Source organism: Porites lutea, chromosome 3, assembly GCF_958299795.1.
Source record: "Porites lutea chromosome 3, jaPorLute2.1, whole genome shotgun sequence".
Classification (NCBI taxonomy): domain Eukaryota; kingdom Metazoa; phylum Cnidaria; class Anthozoa; order Scleractinia; family Poritidae; genus Porites; species Porites lutea.
The window spans coordinates 4,151,591-4,169,703 of NC_133203.1; the positions used below are offsets into that span (position 1 = coordinate 4,151,591).

Below are 18,113 nucleotides of genomic sequence, written 5' to 3' on the forward strand. Positions count from 1 at the left end.
CCATCCCGAAGAAACCTTGCAAGCAGGGTAAGGATTCTATAAGAAATAATTTCGTTTCAGTCGAAGAACGTGCGAGTTGTAGACCGACGGGACGTTTCAGCGCCTTCACCTGATTGCACCGTCACAAATGCTTTCATGTTTCAAAAATCAAATGTCCTAAGAATGATAAAATTAAAGGAAATTCCTATTAAACCGCAGAATCTGCTAACTATAAGATGGTGTCGTGTTATTTTTGGTGCAGCCGGGCATGTGTGCGTGTCATATCAAGTAACACGTGCATGTAGAGACAAAATGCAACACGTACTTCGCAATTTTTTTTTCCACATGGAAAGATGGCTTCCTTGACGGTGCAAGACGTTGAGGTAAGAACTCCTAAAATGATTTGTAAAAAAGTTATTGTGCTTTTGCAGGGATCCTTTTATACAAAAGGTTTCCTTTGTCCGTTGCCAGACTAGCGTTGATGTACTGGCTCTAATTTGTTATTTAACGGTACTAACTTCTTTAGCCATAAATTGCTTATTTTCGGTATTCAGCTAGATGAAATCTGGAGTTCTTTCTTTTGTCTTGGGTTTGAATTTTTTCCGCTTTGTGAAGTGAAACCGGCTAGTTTACCTAGGAAGATCATGATGAACGCCCATGAAATCTGCATGCCAAATTAACCGGTGAAGGATGCTTATGTTATGCTACCCTAACCTAGTGTTTTGCTTTTGTTCGTATTGTGCGGCTTTTGTAAAAAAAATCGTGAACAGTAAACGTGTAATTTTAACGTAGTTTGATCTTTTCTGATCTTTAGGGGGTTTTTGCTGAACATAGCATGACCTTGACTCTCCTATCTAAAATTTTCTGGGTAATACATAGGCTGAACCGGAAGAGAAATTCCTCGAAGTTGCAACATTTTACTTGAGTTGAGACGACTCGGTTCTATGTGACTTTCAGATGGCCGGTTTTAAAGTAGCTAAACTTGACGTTTTCATCGTTTATAGAGGCTCTGGGTACGTTGCTTTATCCTACTGTAGTGTGTATAACTGAAACCAAGACCTCCTCGAGTCTGATTTAGAGACAGTATGTCCAAATGCCTCAGTTCACACAATGAAATATTAAGGGTCAGATGTAACATCAAAATCTTTTACGACGTATATTTCTAGATCATTTTATTAGAAACGCTGATATCCTAGATTTCGTTTCATTCTGTTTATCGCGGGTTAACGATCGGCGCTCAGCGACCATGCATGCATCAGGATTCTCCAGCGAACTCAATAGCCTTGAGCTAAAGCACTGCCCTGTAGTTTGGCGAGACAGCCCTCACTAACGTGTTTAGAATAAGTATCATACAAGGTTGATATGACTTTGGTAGCTAAAATTATTGGGGCAAGTCGAATTCATGCGAGTTAGTAACAAAACAATGGAAACTTAAGTGTTTTCATGCATTATTTTTTGGAGACTTATTCTGATGTGTTGGACTAGCACCTCAAATGAAATTGTTGGAACTGTGCAGTAGGCCTCCTTCCTTCCCTTATCAAAGTCTAACACTAGACGTGTTTGGTTATTTGATTAAAAATCTCTGGATTTTGGCAACTCTAAGAAGGAGGATATGAGGTTCTCTATCTTGTGCTTTGTTAAATGTCCCAATGATCAATGACCAAGGTTGTAGGTCGTATCTTGAAACTAAATGCTAACATGTACAGCACAAGTATCAACGACTATACATGGCTGTGGTCGCTGAAATTATTTGGTATAGGGCCGACTTCATGCGAGCTAATCACAACAATGAAGACTTCAGTGTTCTCATTACCTGTTAGAGACTATTTTTAGGTGTTGGCTAAAGTCAAATAAAATTTTTGGGACTGTGTATGCAAAGAAAGTTCCCCATCTCATTTCCCTTAACATAGTTTAAAACGTTTCGTGCGAGGATATTTGGTCAAAAATCTCTGCCCTTGGTTTATTTTTTTCGCTGGCCGACAAGTTTTGGAAAAAGGCTTTGAGGTTCTCTTTAACCTTGTGCTGTGTCAAGCATCTTAATGAGTAAAGATCACGGTTGTAGCTAGTGTAAACTAAAGGATGTACCATGTATAGAACAAGAATCAACGACTTATACATGACTGTGGTCGCTGAAATTATTTGGTAAAAGGTCGAATTCATTGAAGTTAATCACAACAGAGAAGACTTCAGTGTTTTCATTACTTTTAAAGACTTATTTTGATGTGTTCGTCTAGAACTTCAAATGATACTGTTGGGACTATAAAGAATTAGCCTTTTCCTCCCCTTAACAAAGTTGAAATCGTTTTGTGCTTGATTATTTTGTTTAAAAAAATCTCTGGGTTTTTCCCAAGGCAGAGTTTACTTACTGAGCACAGATCGAGATTAGTTCAAGAATGTGCTTTGTCTAGTGTCCCAAACAGAGTAATGACTAAGCGGGTTGTAGCTCATCAGATAAACAAAATTCTACCATGTACACAACAACTGAGCATTAACAACTATACATTACTGTCGTCACTTAAATTATTTGTCAGTGTAAGGCCGACTTCATGCGAATTAATCACAGTAATGAAGACTTCAATGTTTTCATTTTTCGTTGAAGACGTATTTTGATGTGTTTGACTAGAACCTCGGATGAAATTCCATTGAAGGACACTGTACAGAAAGCTTCCCACCTTCTCTTAACAAAATTGAAAACATTTCGTGTGTGGTTATTTGGTTGAAAATCTTTGGATTGTTTACAACTCAGAGTTTAGCCAACAGGAGGCCATGAGTAATTCAGAGTAGTTCAACCTAATTGTGCTATGTCTCATCAGATAAAATATGCTAACATGTACACAACACTGATCTGAGCATTAACAACTATACATGATTACTGAAGGCCGACTTCACTATGCGATTTAATCACAGCAATGAAGACTTGAATATATTTTCATTTTTTGTTGAAGACTTATTTTGATGTGCTCGGCTAAAACCTTAGATGAAATTCCATTTAGGGACTCTGTTCAGAAAGCTTCAATTCCCACCTTCCCTTAACAAAGCTGAATATATTTCGTGTTTGGTTAAAATGAGTCTTTGGGTTTTTTCCAACTAAGACGTAAGAACAGGAGGCCACGACGAATTCAACCTTGTGATGTGTCACATCAGATAAAATGCTAACATGTACACAACATCTGAGCGCCAACAACTATACATGACTGTGATGGTTGAAATTATTTGATGGAGGCTGATTGCAAGCAAGTTAATCACAACGATGAAGACTTCAGTATTTTCATTACTTGTTGAAAACTTATTTTAATGTGTTCGACGAGAAACTCAAATGAAGTTGTTGGGAGACTGTGCAGAAAGCTTACCTTCTTCCCTTAATTGTCATTGTTAGGATATTTGGTTAAAAATCTCTGGGTTTATTTTTTCCCAACGTGACGAAGGAGATCGAGGTTCAAACTTGGGTTGTGTCAACTACAGTATACGAGAAATGACCAAATTTAATGTATCCCGGTCTTGTTTGACCTAGAGTCTTTTAGCGGTGGTCAAATTGTATTAATTTAATACTGCTGAATAGAGGATTGAGATTTATACAGATGGAACTGAATGAATCCATGCTATGATTTTCTACTGTAAGGTAATTCTCGCGTGCCATGGCTCTGCAACAGTCACTGCCCAAGTCACAGGGAAAAAGAAAAATACAGACCTGATAGTTTTTCTTGAAAACTTCATTCTTTATTAACGAGTAGACTTCTAAAATTGTGCGTTTATCCAAACCAGGCTGAAGACGTGTTCCTTTTGAAGTAATGCTGAGCAAATTCAGGAGAAGCCTGAATGAATAGGAAGTGCCCACCGTAAATCGTTATAGGCAGTCATATTCAGTCTCTTCAGTAGCTTAGTTATAGCTTAGTTTCCTTGGATCGGTTAATGAGTAGTACCTAGAGCCATAAAAAGTTTCTTTCTCATCACACATGCCATGCCATGGTCATGGCAAATCAGTAACTCCTTTTCCTTGTGATCAGTTGGTGAGTAGTAACAAAAAGAAAAATTCTTCATCATACAAGCTGATCAATTCTGGCTCATCTTAAAACTCTTTACTTGCGATAGATGTTGGAGTTGAACTGAAGCCAAGACCCGGGAGGGGGCGGGGGTACTTGAGTAAGCTTTCGCTGTGTATGTGCTGTTAGTCCCTTATAATCCCTACCCTGTTATAGTCAATTCTGTGGCCAATTATAGACCCCATATTTGTCGCTTTTGGGTAAATGTAATTTTGGCGAACCCAAGTTAGTCACTCTACCTTATAAAGCCTTTTATTAAGGTCATCCTGAAATGATTACACGTAATGTAGTAAAAATCCTCACGGTTTGAAGTCCCTAATTACCGGAACATTCTTATCCCAAAATCCCGGTCGAAAATGTGCGTACATTAAAATTTAAAATTACCGAATTACCACTTGAAAAAAACCTTAATACCGCGACCCCAATGTCCCCCTCCGAAAGCAGCGCATGGTTTGGAGATAAGGCTGCTGAATCCGTAGCCTACGTGTAGCCTTCCGTTTCAGTCATTTGTCAGGGGGAGGGTGTGGCTACACGTATGCTACTAACAAGGGTCGTTGGCTTTCGGAACTTTACGGTATTATTATTGTTATTGAGTCCCCGAAGCTGAACTCGTCATTCTGTGTACATCCTAGAGTCAGAAAAAGATTTAGAATGGATGTTACCGGAAAAAAGGTGAACTAGCAAGGGAAACGTAAGGGAAAATGAAAAATGGACACAAAACAGACATTGGTCATTCTAGCCCTCTGAGCTAGCAGAAGTTTCTTTTCGGTGTCACTGAACACGTGGTTTGCTTGTTTACGTCCCCAAGACGACAGGGACATACATGTAATTTTAGTGGAGCGAACGACCTCTTAAACAGTGCTAAAAGCCATCCCGAAGAAACCCTGCAAGCAGGGTAAGGATTCTATAAGAAATAATTTCGTTTTAGTTGAAGAACGTGCGAGTTGTAGACCGACGGGACGTTTCAGCGCCTTCACCTGATTGCACCGTCACAAGTGCTTTCATGTTTCAAAAATCAAATGTCCTAAGAATGATAAAATTAAAGGAAATTCCTATTAAACCGCAGAATCCGCTAACTATAAGACGATGTCATGTTATTTTTGGTGCATCTAGGCGTTTATGCCGGGCATGTGTGCGTGTCATATCGAGCTGACACGTGCATGACGAGACAAAGTGCAGCACGTACTTTGCAAGTTTTTTTTTTTCGGTTTTTTTTCACACGGAAAGATGGCTTCCTTATCGGTGCAAGACGTTGAGGTAAAAGCTCCTAAAATGGTTTGTAAAAAAAATTGTGCTTTTGCAGGGCTCCTTTTATACAAAAGGTTTCCTTCGTCCGCTGCCAGAGAGGCGTTGATATACTGGTTCTAATTTGTTATTTACCGGTTTCCATATTGGCTAAATGAAATCTGGAGTAGTTTCTTTTGTCTTGGGTTTGAATTTTTGCCGCTTTGTGAAGTGAAACCGGCTAGTTTTCCTCGGAAGATCATGATGAACCCTCATGAAATCTTCATGCCAAATTAACCAGGGAAGAATGCTTACGTAATGATGACTAACCAAGCGTTTTGCTCTTGTTCGTATTGTATGCTTTTGTAAAAAAACCGTGAACAGAAAACGTGTAATTTTAACGTAGTTTGATCTTTTCTGATCTTTAGGGGATTTTTTGCTGAACATAGCACGACCTTGACTCTCCTATCTAAATTTTTCTGGGGAATACATGTGCTGAACCGGAAGAGAAATTCCTCGAAGTTGCAACATTTTGCTTGAGTGGAGAAGTCTCGGTTCTTTGTGTCTTTCAGACGGCCAGTTTTTAAGTAGTTAAACTTGACGTTTTCATCGTTTATAGAGGCTCTGGGTACTTTGCTTTATCCTACAGTAGTGAGTATAATTGAAGTCAAGGCCTCCTCAAGTCTGATTAGCCCGACGGACAGAATGTCCAAATGCCTTCACACAACTTATGAAGTATTTAGGGTCAGATGTAACATCAAAATCTTTTACGAAGTCCATTTGGAGATGATTTTAGTAGAAACGCTGATATCCTAGATTTCTTTTCATTGTGTTTACCTCGGGTTAACGATCGGCGCTCAGCGACCATAAGTATCAGGATTACATTCATCGAACCGGCTAGCGTTTCGTTGAAAGACCGAAGCACTGCCTTGAAATTTGGCGAGACAACCCTTGCCAACGTGTTCAGAATAAGTATCATACAAGGACTATATGACTTTGGTCGCTGAAATTATTGGGGCAAGGCCGACTTCATGCGTGTTGGTAATGGAAACTTTAGTGTTTTCATGCATTAGTTGTTGGAGACTTAATCTGATGTGTTGGACTAGCACCTCAAATGAAATTGTTGGAACTATGCAGTAGGCCTCCTTCCTTCCTTTAACAAAGTTCAACACTAGACGTATTTGGTTATTTGATTAAAAATCTCTGCATTTTGGCAACTCTAAGAAGGAGGCCATGAGGTTCTCTATCTTGTGCTTTGTTAAATGTCCCAATGATCAATGACCAAGGTTGTAGGTCATTTCTTGAAACTAAATGCTAACATGTACAGCAAAAGTATCAACGACTATACATGGCTGTGGTCGCTGAAATTATTTGGTATAAGGCCGACTTCATGCGAGCTAATCACAACAATGAAGACTTCAGTGTTCTCACTACTTGTTGGAGACTATTTTTATGTGTTGGACTAAAGTCAAATAAAATTTTTGGGACTGTGCATGATGTAAAGAAAGTTTCCCATCTCCATTTCCCTTACCATAGTTTGAAACGTTTCACGCTAGGATATTTGGTTAAAAATCTCTGCACTGGGTTTATTTTTTTCACTGGCTGACAAGTTTTGGAAAAAGGCTACGAGGTTCTCTTTAATCTTGTGCTGTGTAATAATTGCATTGTAAATCTTTGCTCTCTTATCTAGACTTAATAATAGTAGGTCCACATCAGCTGTACAGTTGCTTATTTCAGACCTACTTATCAAATAAATGTATGTATGTACGTATGTTGTATGTATGTGTCAAGCGTCCCAATGAGTAATGATCACGGTTGTAGCTAATACAAACTAAATGCTGTAACATGTATAGAACAAGTATCAACGACTTATACATGACTGTGGTCGCTGAAATTATTTGGTAAAAGGTCGAATTCATTGAAGTTAATCACAACAGAGAAGACTTCAGTGTTTCCTTTACTTTTAAAGACTTATTTTGATGTGTTCGTCTAGAACTTCAAATGATATTGTTGGGACTATAAAGAATTAGCGTTTTCCTCCCCTTAACAAAGTTGAAATCGTTTTGTGCTTGATTATTTTGTTTAAAAAAATCTCTGAGTTTTTCCCAAGGCAGAGTTTACTTACTGAGAACAGAACGAGAGGAGTTCAACAATGTGCTTTGTTTAGTGTCCCAAACGGAGTAATGACTAAGCGGGTTGTAGCTCATCAGATAAACAAAATTCTACCATGTAGTACACAACAACTGAGCATTAACAACTATACATTACTGTCGTCACTTAAATTATTTGTCAGTGTAAGGCCGACTTCATGCGAATTAATCACAGTAATAAAGACTTCAATGTTTTCATTTTTCGTTGAAGACTTATTTTGATGTGTTTGACTAGAACCTCGGATGAAATTCTATTCAAGGACACTGTACAGAAAGCTTCCCACCTTCTCTTAACAAAGTTGAAAACATTTCGTGTGTGGTTATTTGGTTAAAAATCTTTGGATTGTTTACAACTCAGAGTTTAGCAAACAGGAGGCAATGAGTAATTCAGAGTAGTTCAACCTAATTGTGCTATGTCTCATCAGATAAAATATGCTAACATGTTCACAACACTGATCTGAGCATTAACAACTTACATGACTGTGGACACTGAAGGCCGACTTCACTATGCGAGTTAATCACAGCAATGAAGACTTTAATATTTTCATTTTTTGTTGAAGACCTATGTTGATGTGTTCGACTAAAACCTCAGATGAAATTCCATTGAGGGACAGTCTAGGGACTCTGTTCAGAAAGCTTCAATTCCCACCGTCCCTTACAAAGTTGAATATATTTCGTGTTTGGTTAAAATGAATATTTGGGTTTTTTCCAACTAAGACGTAAGAACAGGAGGCCACGAGGAGTTTAACCTTGTGATGTGTCACATCAGATAAAATGCTAACATGTACACAACATCTGAGCGCCAACAACTATACATGACTGTGATGGTTGAAATTATTTGATGGAGGCTGATTGCAAGCAAGTTAATCACAACAATGAAGACTTCAGTATTTTCATTACTTGTTGAAAACTTATTTTGATGTGTTCGACGAGAACCTCAAATGAAATTGTTGGGAGACTGTGCAGAAAGCTTACCTTCTTCCCTTAATTGTCGTTGTTAGGGTATTTGGTTAAAAATCGCTAGGTTTATTTTTTCCCAACGTGACGAAGGAGATCGAGGTTCAAACTTGGGTTGTGTCAACTACAGCATACGAGAAATGACCAAATTTAACATATCGCGGTCTTGTTTGAGCTACAGTCTTGTGGCGGTGGTCAAATTGTATTACTTTAATACTGCTGAATAGAGGATTGAGATTTATACAGATGGAACTGAATGAATCCATGCTATAAGTTTCTACTCTAAGGTAAGTCTCGCGTGCCATGGCTCTGCAACAGTCACTGCCCAAGTCACAGGGTTCATTTCAAAGGAAATACAGACCTGATACTTTCTCTTGAAAACTTCGTTCTTTATTAATGTGTAGACTTCTACAATTGTGCGTTTATCCAAACCAGGCTGAAGACGTGTTCCTTTTGAAGTAATGCTGAGCAAGTTCAGCAGAAGCCTGAATGAATAGGAAGTGTCCACCGTTAATTAACCGTTATAGCCAGTCATATTCAGTCTCTTCAGTAGCTTAGTTGTAGCTTAGTTTCCTTGGATCGGTTAATGAGTAGTACCTAGAGCCATAAAAAGTTTCTTCTTCATCGCACGAGGCGATCGATCCTTTTAACCAAAGCAGGCTGAAGATATATTCCGAGACTTAGTCATGGCAAATCAGTAACTCCTTTTCCTTGTGATCGGTTAGTGCGTGGTAACAAAACAAAAATTCTTCATCATACAAGCTGATCAAGCCTGGCTCACCTTAAAAATCTTCACGCGCAAAAAGTGTTAGAAGGCTATAGCAAAAGTTGAACTGAAGCCAATACCGGGGGGGGGGGGAGGTTACTTGAGTAAGTTTTTGCTGTGTATGAGCTGATAGTTCCTCGTAACCCCTACCCTATTATAGTCAATTCTGTGCCCAATTATAGACCCCTTATTTGTCGCTTTTGCATGGGTAAATGTAATTTTCGCGATCCCAAGTTAGTCACTCTACCTTATAAAGCCTTTTATTAAGGTCATCCTGAAATGATTATACGTAATGTAGTAAAAATCCGCACCGTTTGAAGTCCCTAATTACCGGAACATTCTTATCCCAAAAACCCGGTCGAAAATGTGCAACCCTATCCTAGTAACTGTATTGAAAATGCAACCCCATCCAGCGGTACATCCCTGATTAGCCTATTACTAGGAAGTGCCCCTCCCGGAAGCCAAAATCTTAAAGTACGTTTGGAGAGAGTGACCCCAAGTTTGACTGGCTCAGGGGCTAGATCAACATTATATTGCTTATACCGAAGTGACAAATAATGGGTTGATTTTATGAGCCGGGCTGGGCTGGCTCGCTTTGCTAGGTTTGGCTTTTATCCCGGTATTACGACGTCTCGATACTCGCGGCCGGGTTCCAGCTAACCGGGTTGGCTGGTTTGTCAAGTAATCACAAAGTTTATTTTTGTTGCGTTGAATTAACGTGCTGCGACCTTGGCAAAGCTAAGCGAGTTAGCCTGGCAAACCCGGCCACTCTGGCTCGTGTTATCAGCCAATTAGCCCCTTACACTATTGCTTCTTTGTTCGCTTGTGCACTCAGATGTATTTTTGATAATATAGGAAGCCCCTCTTAAGATCGATTGGTTGTGCATTCCTTTTATCAGCTTCACAACTATAAGTGCCGCCGGCATTCTAGAGATTCAGCACCGAGTTTCATGGCAAATGTTTGTCAGTGCGTTAACATTAGAAATGAATCATTACTTCTCTATCAGCCTGTTTTCGAGAAACCCCAGGGCCCAAGTTGCTCGAAACTCAGTGCCACGTTTAAAGGGAATCAGTTAATCCAAGTGTTTTCGTCTAGGAACAAAGAATAAGCTTATATGAAATACTATTTAGCCTTTACTCAGAGACTTGGTTTTTTTAACCCTACATACTCTGTTAACACTTTACAAGAAAGTAACGCTCAGTCGGGGTGAAAATTGTAACCCTTCTACTTGAACTTACCCTCTAAGAGTTAGTGTTGTGTTGAGAACTGAACGAGAAAATATGCATTTGTCTGCCAGTGACCTTTTATGTTCATGCAGTTCTTTTAGTAAAAAGTTAGCAACGCTCTTTTCGGTTGTCTCGTAGTAACTAGAAATTTTATTGTGAATACAGATCTATCCCTTCGAATTAATTTTAACACGGAGTCTCTAAAAATAGCAGGCACTCTATCATAATTTCATACCCAACAAAAAGATATCAAACTACCGCATAATTATAATGGCCTGATATCTAAGCAGTACAAAAGCTGCTTACCTTAATTCATTGATAATATAACCATCAATGAAAAACTGTATCTACAAAGTGATGCACTTTACTTGGAACAAGGCCATGATTACTTGACAAACGTCGATGCACATCTGAGAGATAATTTGTTCAGTTCACTGCAATTGTTGAAAGTAACAATTTATTGAAATAGCTCAGCGGCTACATTGGTTAATACACAAGTGACGACGGACAGATACAGAAAAGGAACGGTACTGTGACCTTCTTAGTTACGTGATTAACTTTGAAAAAGGAACTTGAAAAAATGTTCAAGCAAGGCGGATATAAATCTGCTTATCCAGGTCGAAGGAAAAGCTTCTCTCTGAGTTGGTCAAGTACCTTCTGAATTGCATAGTCTTTTATAGTACATGAATTAACAGTCTTGTAAAGGACAATTAGTGTTGTTGATAACAACGAAGTAGTCCATGCCGACATTCAACAAAATCATACAATAGAATCGGTTAAACGAGAGGAATTTGCGAAACATTAGACTTCATTTTCACTGCCGCTAGCTCTCTTTATTAAAAGGACACCTAGTTTATGCTTCTTACCATATATGTGGCACTAACATATTCAGTTATATGTATACCTCGGGATGGGGTGTGGTTTTTGAGGTGCTCAGTCCTGAGGTAGTTTCTTTACCCCTTTTCAGTACTGTCGTCCTTCGTTTCATAGGGTACCCAAAGTACACTGGACCTAGGGTTGTAAACTCGCAGCCATTGAAACTTTCTTGTTTACTCAGTAACAGAACAAACGAACTATAGCGAAAGGAACCTGAAATGATTTTATGCTTAAACTTTGTTCATACAGTAAGTTTAAGGAGGCTTTTCACTGAGTCGGTCAAGTATTGGAGTGAATTGTGCTTCTCGTATTATGTTGTGAGATACTATCGAATTTTGCTCTTATATATACATTGTACTCAGTATTTGTCTTCTCAGTTGGCTAAGAGGCTAGAGTTGATTTTGGAAATCAGCCCAAGCTACAGATTAGTAAGCAATTAATCTGCTAACAGATAACTTACCTCGACCTTGATTGCTCCGGATATTGCAAAAGCCTTATCCAATGTTTATTGTGTATTTTAGTATCAGTAGTACATGACTTTAAGGAAAATCACACCTGAATAGAATGACCTTGGTGTCGGTCCAAGGAGATGGATTTTTGAAAAACGAGAACATTTTTTTTTTTTTTTTCACTACAGTCAGATTTTTGATATTAAAACGGACACCTCTTTACGAATGAGAACCCGCTACAAAGTGTAGCTAAATCATGCAAATCAACTGCCGAAACTAATGTTGTGAAGTAAAAATTCCTACTATTTTGGTGTTATTAGATCTCTACAGGTTGTCAATTTTGAAAGACATGTCGACAGAAATTAAGTTTATAAGACAACTTTGTTTATTAAACCAAATATTGAGACCACCACTCCGATAGGTTGCCTTGTCTAGTTCAGTTGTGTGATATAAACAAGAAATTTATTTTAGCTGTTCTATAAAGGGCATCTTTTCCTACTTCCTACGTAGTTCTGTAGGGAAGGATAAGAGACTGAAGGAGCTCAAGCATTCTCTCTTTAGCTCTAGTTGCGCTTTGAAGAGTCGACCTAAGTAAGGAACATGGAAGGGTACGGAATCCTTCCTTTGACACACCCTCTAAAGAAAGGGTCTTCGGGACATCTTAGCTGTTCAGTGCCTTCTGTTAGCGCACAAACCTCTCGCAAAGCTTGTGATTAAGACAACTGGTACAAGATCAATAAACCCAGAGAGCTGAAGTGTCGGAATGTGCTTAATAACACTAAAAAGAGTTGCAAAAGCGCATGGCCTCGAGCGACAGCCCATATTTTCTAAGGCTTTTCAATTAGAATGGTGCAAGTCATTTTTAAATGACTTGGAAAATTAAAATTTTCCAATTGAAATTTCCGGTTCCCAAGACCGCTAGAGTTGGTCACTTTCCATTCTTTATTCAATTTAATTCTCTGACTTACTAAAGGACGGACACCTCTCTAACCTAAGGAACACTTATTGCCGGTCCCAATTTGAAAGGTGTCCGTTTCAGAGAAATCGAGTTGACTACCGCCTCCCTGTTGATTTGCTCGGGAAGTCGTGGCTTCTAAAAAGTCTATATTGTATGTTCGGATGTAGCGTAAACCATGCAGGAAAAACTTCCGAATAAAAATATAATTACAGCAATTTTAATCGCTATCAGTTTTAAAATCTTATCAGGTTTGTCTCTTTATGTCATCGGTTTCACGATTTTTTTCTTTTACATGGCGATAGAGCAACCTCGTGACCCCGCCCCCCGTAGCAGATCTCGTGAGAAATTGAACTTTACCTCGAAAAAAAATACGGTTGTGGCTAATTGCCAGCTAACGCCCGGCCAGATCAAATGCTCCACAAAAAATCTATCGAGCAGTAGAACTACGACAATCCGTTTGTTCTCATCGATGTAGAGACGCGACCCAGAGCAATTCTTTTAAAGTTGGCTTTTGTGGGATGATTACTTTCGACTTCTGGTTGTCCGAGGGAGTAAGGTTTACATCCTCATCGGCCAGTAATCGAGCCTTTAGTGACTTTAGGCTGATCTCGATTATCTGGGCCATTGTCAGTTACTTAGCAATGCTCTTGAAGAGTACAATGGAAGTTCTTCTGAATTTCCCTTGGCCTTTTGATTTTGAAAGGTGAGTGTTGCGAAATTGTTGATATATTTATCAAAGTTGTTATTAGGTCAAAACCAAACAAAACAAAAAAGAAAGAAAAAGAAAAACAACAGCAACGTCCCCCCTCCCCCCCCCCCACCAAAAAAAAATATTAAAGATCATACTGTTCCGACTACCTGTTCTACAGTTTTTCTCAAAACATTCCATCCGTTAATGTCTGCGGTGACGAATTCAACGTGGACGATGCTATCATTTGTAAACTTGGCGGCTTTATCATCCAGCACCCAAACGTGCTTCGTGACCTTGAAGTGGAAATGTTGAAACTGGCTTGCAGCCGTGTCGAGGAAGAACCTGTTTTACAGGAATTAACCGGAGCTGTGCTCCCTACGAAACCCCGGATGTGCGACTGGATATGTACACCTGCGAGTTGTTGGAGAGGCAAAAATCTTAATTGAACTTACTGCCAAATTCGTTGGTGATCGCGCTGCTCGTATTGCAAACTTTGAAGGAATTCTGGGTTTTTCTGTTCCGTCAGTCATCTTAGCGGACCTCTTAGGCAACAAATGTTTTTTTTGAACGAGTTCAAAAGGTCATGTTCTGTGATTTGTGATTGGTAGATTTCGATCGATCTGATTTTTTTCTTTGTTTCAAGGTTCGATTCGTTGCTTGTGATTGTCCTGTTTCGAGGTATAATCGACTAGTTTGCTTCGAAGATTTTTCTGATCTTTCTTATTCTTGTCACTTGCAAGAATAAAGCAATGTCTACCTCCTTCCCTTGACAAAAACTCCACTCACCATCCCGATTGCCTTCGCCATTCTCAGTTTTGGTTTTGCGGGCCAAGCTGGGCGAACGCATTCAAACTTCGTGATTGGCATTATGAAGTCCGCGAATGTGTTATGAAATTATCCTCTAAATCATGTGATCTTGACCCTGTTCCTGGCTATGTCACAAGAAACACTCTGAGCACAATGCTACCGTTTAATACTTCACTGTAATCTGGCCAAATGCCCTCAGCAATTAAAAGTCGCCAAGCTACGCCTTCCCTAGATCATACGTAGTTTTCAAACTATGCGGCCCTGTTTCAAATCTTACTTGAGCCACACAGTGGATATGCTGAAATAAAGCGATTATGATTATAACTGAGAAGTAGGTTGCTAAGCATCTGATCTCCTATAACAAAAAACAATCTGAACGAGACATTTCAGTCAACCTACAAACAGTATCACAGCACAGAAACGGCTCTCATTCGCGTCCATATTGACGTCCTCACAGCCACTCATACTCGTAGAACGGTAATAATATTTTGGACCTTCCTTTTTAAAAAAGCATTTTTATAAATTTTTAAACATTTTTATTTTTCATAACTTTTTAATATTTTTTATTGCTCTTGTAATGCGCTTTTGCGGGAATTTTAAGGTTACTGGCGCTATATAAATAGTATATTATTATTATTATTATTATTATTATTATTATTATTATTATTATTATTATTATTGTTAAACCCGCCCCCACTCGACGGAACAGAAAAACCCAAAATCCCTTCGAAGTTTGCAAAACGCGCAGCGCAGTACAACGAATTTGGCAGTAAATACTTAATTACCCTCTCCTATTAAGGGGCTTCAGGAATAATGAAACAAATAATCCAAATGGGACATAACTAGGTTAAGAATCCCAGCTGGCAGGAGGCGAACCAGTTGGCCATCCAGTAGAAACATGGCCGAGGATTTGATCATAAACTCAGGACTTCCGAGAACAAATACAGCTAGTGGTCATGGCGGGGCCTCCGGATTACAAGTCCAGTGCTTTAACTGACAGGCCACTGGGCTCTCTCTTCTCTCTTGATGTCCAGGTGTGCCACCCAAATACAGATTCTTTTTTAAACCCTCAGCCATAAGCAGAACGAGTAAAAACAGCGAAACAAGAACTTTGCACGTGCATCACGCGTTTTTGTACATTTCTTCGCCGTCATTGCCTGACCACGAGTAAACTACCTAATTTCACTTTTTGTTAGAACGTGAACACAAGGCAACGATTTTCTAATTCCTCTTTTAAACTTATTACAAACAGTCCTTAAGAATTCAGCTCCAGAAAAATTGACCAACATTTGACAGGTTGAACAACACGGAATATTACAGAGAGATGAATTTTGAAATGGCGTGAGGCTACGTTCACATGGCCATCGCACGAATTTTCGAACGGCGGAAGAATTTGACGGGACACTTTGTTCACACTGGACCGTTCAATATCGCTCAGTTCACACCGAACATTGAACGGCTAGCCGTCTAAATTTTCGTACGCTTAAAGTGGATCCGTGTGAACGGAAAACCTAAAATCACGAATTTTCTTCAACCAGTGGAAAAATCGTCCGATGCCGAGTTAACGTTACCTAAGAGAGGTTTTCGCCACCGCCTTTTTCGTCGTAGCTCAAAATCCCCCCATAGACCTTTTCACGGGTTTTTCAACTTTCGGACATGGACAAGTTAGGGAAAATCCTTCAACACCACTGAAAAGAGTGTCTTTTAAGATTAGTAAAATTGCCTAGTTTGAAAGTGATTTGTTGAAAACTAACGAAGCGCCATACAAACGTCTGTAAATTTTCGCAACTTTTTTGTCTATGTTCTTGATAAAGCCGTGAAAAGGTCTGTTTACACCGTCTCAAGACATGTACATTTTTTAGAAAAAAAAAAATTGCAGTCCTCCCCGGCGGGGAATCGAACCCCGGTCTCCCGCGTGACAGGCGGGGATACTCACCACTATACTACCGAGGATGAGACGTACGTGATCGTGAAACTTTTGTTACTTAAAAGTAAAATCACATCCCGAAGAAGCCGCTGGCAAAGATAACCGCGTGTTCTTATTTATAAAAAACACAACAAACGTCTCAAGTCTCACGTCCACCTCATGACCGCTTTTGCGTCTACAAACCGGGCAAATTTCGAATGTGTGGCTCTTTTCTTATAACTAGCTGGTTTCGAAAACGTCTTGGATAGATCTTTTCCCTTTGGAAGTTTGCCTTCGTTGAGTTACTTACAGCCCGAAACTTTTTGAGTTGATTGAAAACCGTCTAGAAGAAAGACCACTTTTGATAAGTGTGAGTCTAAAATGGCCGTGGCTCGTGGCATGGGCTTCTATTAAGCTTAAAACTCAAGCTTATATTCCAGCCATTTTGTCACTTAAATGCCTTAAGTTTTCTCTCGACTGTATATGGATTCATGTCACACTTGGTACGTAGAAAACAAATGCTATATTAAGTAAGCAGACAGTTTATAAATTTCGCTTAGCTTCTCACATTTTTTTCAATGCTCGATGTCTAAAGTGCGTTCTTATATGTTTTTTTTTATTTTTAGTGTACTTGTGTTGACACGTCACATGTAGCTGTCGCACCAGCAGAACTTGTGGGCACACAATTAGATCAAGGAGAATCTGAGGTGCGCATGGAACAACATCTTATAAATATCATGCATGTGCTCATATGCACCACTATAGTTTTTTCAGTCCACATTGTGATCCATAATATTCCTTTATCTCTAGCAGGGGCAGTCAGCAATGTCACAAGAGGTATTGAAAAGTCACCAACCCAGAATTACATGCCTTCCAAATCCTGGGGATTACAGACTTCTAAACTTTATTGGTACGAAGGAATTATTAAGGAACGTAATTAATAACAATATTAATAATCATAATCATAACTGTAACAAAACTCTAAAATCTGATTGGCTATCACATGCCCTGATTTCAGCCTTAATGGGACAGTTTAATAGGACAGTACTTGTCATGCCTAAGTAATTGGACAGTACATGCCATCACGTGTGCTCTTAAATGGCTTTTTTTTCACTGCTAGCAAGAAAAATTTTGGAATTTCTTGTGTTTAGATTAAAAAGAGAGCCTTATATATCACAAATTTGTTAAAGGTATGATTAATTGGTAACAGAACTTCTCGTCGTCCAATTTGGTCTGTAATTATACTCGTTCAATTAAACAAATAGGACTCCCACTATGCGCTATGCTACTGCCACAGACTGAATTGGACTCCACTCAGTCCTGTTACCATTACTAATAGTAATAATAATAATAATAGTGATAATAATAATTATAACATGTGGAACCTCTCCTTTGGGACACCTCTGTTCAAGGGAAACCTTCATTCAGGGGACACAAGATCTGGAGGTCCAGAAAAAATGTTCACATAATCTTTGTATTTGTTACCTCTATTGAAGAGACACCTCTATTCAGGGGAAGAGACACTTTTTCTGGGTCCCAAAACCTGCCTTATTTAGGGGACACCCCTATTTAAGGGACACTTGCCTTGGTCCTGAGGGTGTCCCCTGAATAGAGTTTTCACTGTATGTGCACGGTGTACAAAAATGTACAACCTGCTCTATCAAATTTTGAAAAGAAGAAGAAGAAGAAGAAGATGGTGATGATGATGATAATGATGATGGTGATGATCTGTGTCACACAGAAATCTGTTGTCAATCAAATAATATTGTCTTTATTAATTTTTCAGGTCCTGGTTTTGGGGGCCTTTCTAAAGTGTTTGTAGCCCGTCACTCTCCTTCAAAAACATTGGTGGTTATCAAGCAGACAAATGTTGATGTTAAAAATGCTGAACAGCTGGAAGAGTTAAAGGTTTGAGGCTATTTAATGAAATGCCCTTTCTTATAACTGAATAACTACATTGTCAATATTTAACAATTATTCCACAAGTGCACATTGGATATGAGATGGTAGATAGCCAAAGAGGCCCGTAGCACGGAGTTGGCTATAATCATCTCATATCCAACAAGCACGAGTGGAATAATTA

General features: G+C 39.1%; 1 protein-coding gene and 1 non-coding gene across 7 annotated transcripts in view; one reads left to right on the plus strand and one right to left on the minus strand.

The window, feature by feature from the left end:
* Positions 1-18,113, plus strand: part of LOC140930231 (STE20-related kinase adapter protein alpha-like) — a 51,111-nt gene that overhangs the window by 24,958 nt on the left and 8,040 nt on the right. For 5 of the 6 annotated variants that reach the window (XR_012164829.1, XM_073379900.1, XM_073379899.1 and 2 more), the window contains 3 exons: positions 16,657-16,737; positions 16,841-16,940; positions 17,817-17,938. Coding sequence is in view for 5 of the 6 variants with exons in the window: in XM_073379900.1 (XP_073236001.1) it covers positions 16,657-16,737; positions 16,841-16,940; positions 17,817-17,938 (303 nt within the window). In the remaining variant the exon portion in view is untranslated. Of the gene's footprint in view, positions 1-16,190; positions 16,534-16,656; positions 16,738-16,840; positions 16,941-17,816; positions 17,939-18,113 lie in introns of those variants that run through there. The other variant, XM_073379901.1, reaches the window with a different exon arrangement.
* Trnad-guc (transfer RNA aspartic acid (anticodon GUC)) lies at positions 16,006-16,077 on the minus strand. Its single transcript has one exon. It is a non-coding gene; the product is annotated as a tRNA-Asp (tRNA).